Genomic DNA, 5,284 nt, shown 5'->3' with positions numbered 1-5,284 from the left:
GCTACGTTAGCGGTCAGCTCTGGTTAGCTCCACTATAAAGATATGGAGTGGAGGACACTGCCGCAGACAAGGGTGCCAACCGAACTCTGATAAATGACATTCAAAGAGCTTTCTCAGCAGCGTGGCCTTGGCATTTTAATGGTTTGTTAATACAGTTAACTCCACGGCAAGACCACCAGCAGCATGCTTTTACTAACTATAGCGTCTGAGCGTTCTTCCACAACCAACCTAGGCTGGACCGCTGTCAACCAGAGACCTACGTTCTTGAGTCAACGCTTTCCCTGCGGCTTCGTCCGATGGATGGCAGTGATGCTGTGTGGGTGCCGCCGCGGTGGGATGATAGGGAATGAGCCTCTGGTAACTTCTACCGGGCCTGGCTCAAAAAGATACAGAACCCCGAGTGCGGTGGCTTTGCCGTGATGGTCCTCCGGGCGCCTCCTGGTACCCAACTCTTGGGTACAGATATTCAAGTAAAAGCAGGCGTTGCTTATCCTGTGCGAATGCGTAACACAAAACTCAGATGTGGGGGCATCATTTTTAAGTCACATAAATTCCCCAGATTATACTAATCTTGTGCGAATAGGGCTATAGATTATACAAACTACCTCTCTTTTTTGTCTTAATTCTGTTTCTGTTCCCTGTTTCCTGCAGATGTTGAGCAGCTGTTGGTGGTTAAAGAAGTGGTTCCCCCGGAGCAGCAGGAGTGTAGCTCCAGTGTGGACCAGCAGGAGCCAGAGTCCCCCCCACACATTAAAGAGGAGCAGGAGGAACTATGGAGCTGTCAGGAGGGAGAGCAGCTTCAAGGGCTGGAGGAGGCTGATATCACCAAGTTCTCATTCACTCCTGTCCCTGTGAAGAGTGAAGATGATGAAGAGGAAGCTCAGTTCTCACAGCTTCATCAAAGACCAACTCAACACATGGAAACAGAAGCTGATAAAGAGGACTGTGGAGGACCAGAACCAGCCAGGAACTCACATCCACTTTTACAAACAAAGACTGAAGACCAGAGTGGAGACTCTTCTGAACCTGAGGCTGATTACAGAGCTGATTGGAAGGAGACCAGAGAACCTCAGTCAGCTTTAAACTCTCTGAAACATGATTCAAGATGTAAGAAAACATTCAGCTGCTCTGAGTGTGGGAGGAGATTTGGCCGCAAGTCAAATCTGAAGCAACACATGATAATTCACACAGGAGAAAAACCTTTCAGCTGCTTTGTGTGCGGTAAAGGTTTCACTTTAAATGGAAATCTAAAGAAACATTTGAGAATCCACGCCGGATATAAACCATTCAGTTGCTCAGTTTGTGATCAAAGATTCTTTCAAAAAGCACATTTGAGTAAACACAAGATAATCCACATTGGAGAAAAGTCCCTTAGCTCCTCTGAGTGGGACCAGATTTTCAGAACCAAGCTATTTGAGACGACACATGAGAGTCCACAGAGACGAGAAGCAATTCAGCTGCAGTTTGTCCCAAAAGATTAACCTGGCGTTCAACGGGCAAAACACATGAATGTTCCAGTCATCAGTCAGGTTTAAACTCTCTGAAACATGATTTACTGAAATACGTTATTGGTATTTAGGGGTGCAACTAAGGGCTGAATTTTGGGGTTCAATATTGTGTGTGGAGGGGGTGGGCGCTCAAGTTTCAATTTTAAATTTCACTTAATGTCCTGCATTCTGGTGACTGCATTAATTCATGGTGCAAATGTTATTAGGTTTTTGTGTGTGTGTGTGTGTGGGGGGGGGGTGCAACGGCAACCCACCATAGAGATTCATCAGCTTTACTTTAAGTAACTGTTAAACTTTTGCAGTTCTGAACCGTGAGTGTGACTATGGTCGGTTACACCACTAATTGTGGAAATATTTTTAATAAACCATTTAATTTGGACCATATAGCCTTAACAAAAACCAGCCGTTCTTCAATGTCGCCGACTGTCGCTTTGTGTTCTTAATTTTTTTTTTTTTAAGATTTACTACGTAACTTTTTTTTGATTAATGAACATCTGTTACATTCTAGCTGTTGCCAAATGAGTTGCTACAAAGCTAATTAAAACTATTATTAAGCGAGTATCTAACACACTGCTTTCCTTAGACTTCTGTTCCTTATCATTAGTAGTCATGTTCATTTGAGATATTTGGGCTTGGGCTCTGTAGCACAACCTAGTTCGTTTTAGCCACATTTGACACCCTTAATATTCTTTGTACTGTATTTCTAGATTTTGTTTCATGTCTTTGTCCTGCTGTAAAAAAAAAAATTACCCTCCCAGGAAAAAAATAAAGTGTTCAGTTTGAAAAGTTTTGTATCAGCAGTGAATTAACTTGTGTCATGAAACAGTAAAATAAATCTGATATCTGAAAGTACAAACAGGGACCCGGGAAAGAAACAAAACTTCAAACCACAGAGATTCATACAACCTACAAAAATACTGACAACTGAACTCACAAATGTCTTAAAAAAAAACATTCTCTGAAAAAACCTTCCGAACTTTTATTTTGAAGCTCAGCAACTGATCTTCACCGGAAGCTGTAGTCTTGACCGCCTGCTAACTTCCCCCTCTGACCAAGATGGCGTCTCTCAGAAAGCAGTGTTAGCAGAGGGTCTTTGTTGTGTTAGAAAGAGGTAAAATGTGTAAAGTCCAGATGCTGAGAGCGTTGGTGGAGCAGCGACTAACTGCGGCTGCAAGAGATATTTGGGCTGTTTGAAAGAACGATAGCAGAGTACGAGGAGGAACTTTGTCGTTCAAAAGAGGAGAGACGAGGACGACGGGAACTACTGGACGCTGTTTTCAACCCTCAGCTCCGGTCCACAGACCAGGTTAGTCCATTAAACCTTCAGCTGGTCTTCTCTCCTTCCTGGGCTCTCTTCTCTCCAGCGACGATATGACGATAGGACGATGGAAATAAGCATTTATTCAGAACATCTGTTGGAATCTTCGCTCTTTAACAGGCCGTCGCACCCCCACAGACTCCATGATAACAATCACTACTTTATCATCGTAAAACACACTTCATTCAAAGTGGACAGAAACTAAATAAAACTACCAAAAGCCGTCTGGTTCATCTTTCCTCGTTTCCACCAATCACCATCTGGTGGTTGGAAAACTCTTAATTCACCCATTTACATGTGGAGATATGCTGCTCTATACACGCTAAAAGTAGTGATATTTACATGGAGTCTGGAGAAATGCTGCTCTATACATGCTAAAAGTAGTGATTATTTACATGGAGTCTGGTGGAGAAATGCTGCTCTATACACGCTAAAAGTAGTGATTATTTACATGGAGTCTGGTGGAGAAATGCTGCTCTATACATGCTAAAAGTAGTGATTATTTACATGGAGTCTGGTGGAGATATGCTGCTCTATACACGCTAAAAGTAGTGATTATTTACATGGAGTCTGGTGGGTTTGGTGATGGTAATTTCGGGGATGTTTTTCTAGATCAAAGGCACAGTACTGAGGCTTAGAGGGTGCGTGCATGCAAAGATGGCTGTGTATGTGAGCAGGAAGAGGAAGGTAATTAATTAATTAATTAGTGTGAGTCTACTTTGCACTTGGATGGTGAAAGCCAGAATCAGGATTGATTTTAAGTATAATACAGAGATGGAGGATGTGATCTGGGCCCATGGGGATTTGTTCTGGGCCCCTAGGGATGTGATCTGGGCCCAAGGGGATGTGTTGTTCTCTGTTGAAGGAGACCAGCTCTTCTTTTCTCAGGAGGTGAAGTCATGTATTTAAGTGTATATGTATGTATTGGCCTGTTGAAAAGAGATTATTTGTTGTAATTAAAGAGATGGATAGAATAAAGTTCCTTTTAAAAATCCAAAAACAAGTCCTCTCTCTCTCTCTCTCTCTCTCTCTGTGTCCCTCTTTCTCTCTTACATAATTCGTCAGTAAAATATTTTCATGAGACACATAAGAAGAACGTAGCACAATATGGATGTGAAAGTGGTTATAAATAGCCCATGTGACAATAAAATTTGTTTTGGTTAAACTCAACAAATAATCGGGATCTCAATATTGATCAAAATAATCATGATTATAATTTTGGCCATAATTGTGCAGCCCTACTTCAAGAGCCCATTAAAATACTCCTTAAGCTAATCAAAGTGCTTTACAAAGAAACAGAGAGGAGCTGTATAAAACATTAAAATGTAAAAGTGGAAAAACATGCATTCAACCAGCAATAATTTAGAAATACTGAATTATAGATATTACAGAGTGAGGGAATATTGTAGTTGTTAAATGGAAGATGCCCCAAAATGGCTCCTTGGGTAACTCCGCTTTTCATATTTTTCTGCTCAGATGCTACCTAAAGACACAAGTTAGTTTCTATTCTTTAGGTAGGTTTCAAAGCAGCTGTAGACCAAACAATTAAATAAGAATAAGATAAGCCTCTGGTGTAATTGTCTGTCTTTACAGCTCAAGCACTTGGTGTCAAGTTCTTATGCAGAAACATGAAATACCAATGTTTTACCATGTGAAAAGATTTGAAAAGAGACTCTGTACTGTTGAAACTACAATAAGGAGTTTGTGATGTCTCTCTGCTTCTGTGTTAAGGTATGTGTGTTTGTCCCCTGTTTCCTGCAGATGTTGAGCAGCTGTTGGTGGTTGAAGAATATGTTTCCCCTGAGCAGCAGGAGTGTAGCTACAGTGAGGACCAGCAGGAGCCAGAGCGCCCCCCACACATTAAAGAGGAGCAGGAGGAACTGTTTATGAGTCAGGAGGAAGATCAGCTTCAAGGGCTGGAGGAGGCTGATATCACCAAGTTCCCATTCACTCCTGCCCCTGTGAAGAGTGAAGATGATGAAGAGCAAGCTCAGTCCTCACAGCTTCATCAAAGACACACTCAACACATGGAAACAGAAGCTGATGGAGAGGACTGTGGAGGACCAGAACCAGCCAGGAACTCACATCCACTTTTACAACCAGAGACTGGAGACCAGACTAGAGACTCTCCTGAACCCGAGACTGATGACAGTGCTGATTGGAAGGAGACCAGAGAACCTCAGTCAGCTTCAAACTCTCTGAAACATGATTTAAGACGTAAGAAAACATTCAGCTGCTCTGAGTGTGGGAGGAGATTTGACCGTAACTATAGGCTGATGCTACACATGAGGACTCATACAGGAGAAAGACCCTTCAGCTGCTCCAATTGTATTAAAAGATTTCGCTACAAGTCAGATCTGAAGCACCACATGCTAATTCACACAGAAGAAAAACCTTTAAGCTGCCCAGTCTGTAATAAACTGTTTACGCATATTGGAAGTTTACGCTCACACATGAC

General features: G+C 42.2%; 2 protein-coding genes across 2 annotated transcripts in view; one reads left to right on the top strand and one right to left on the bottom strand.

Annotated features, from left to right (window-relative positions):
- LOC116686444 (oocyte zinc finger protein XlCOF7.1-like) overlaps window positions 1-5,284 on the bottom strand; it is a 588,898-nt gene that overhangs the window by 51,162 nt on the left and 532,452 nt on the right. The window lies entirely within an intron of this gene.
- The window catches only part of LOC116686445 (RE1-silencing transcription factor), a 47,904-nt gene that overhangs the window by 25,560 nt on the left and 17,060 nt on the right, over window positions 1-5,284 (top strand). The window contains exons 3-4 of the mRNA XM_032511459.1: window positions 702-764; window positions 4,635-5,284. The exon at window positions 4,635-5,284 is cut by the window's right edge and continues 365 nt beyond it. Of these exons, the coding sequence (XP_032367350.1) occupies window positions 702-764; window positions 4,635-5,284 (713 nt within the window). The remainder of the gene's footprint in view (window positions 1-701; window positions 765-4,634) is intronic.

This window comes from Etheostoma spectabile, unplaced genomic scaffold, assembly GCF_008692095.1.
Source record: "Etheostoma spectabile isolate EspeVRDwgs_2016 unplaced genomic scaffold, UIUC_Espe_1.0 scaffold378, whole genome shotgun sequence".
Lineage (NCBI taxonomy): Eukaryota > Metazoa > Chordata > Actinopteri > Perciformes > Percidae > Etheostoma > Etheostoma spectabile.
Note: the sequence above shows the minus strand (reverse complement) of the source record. Positions and strands in the feature narration are given on the sequence as shown.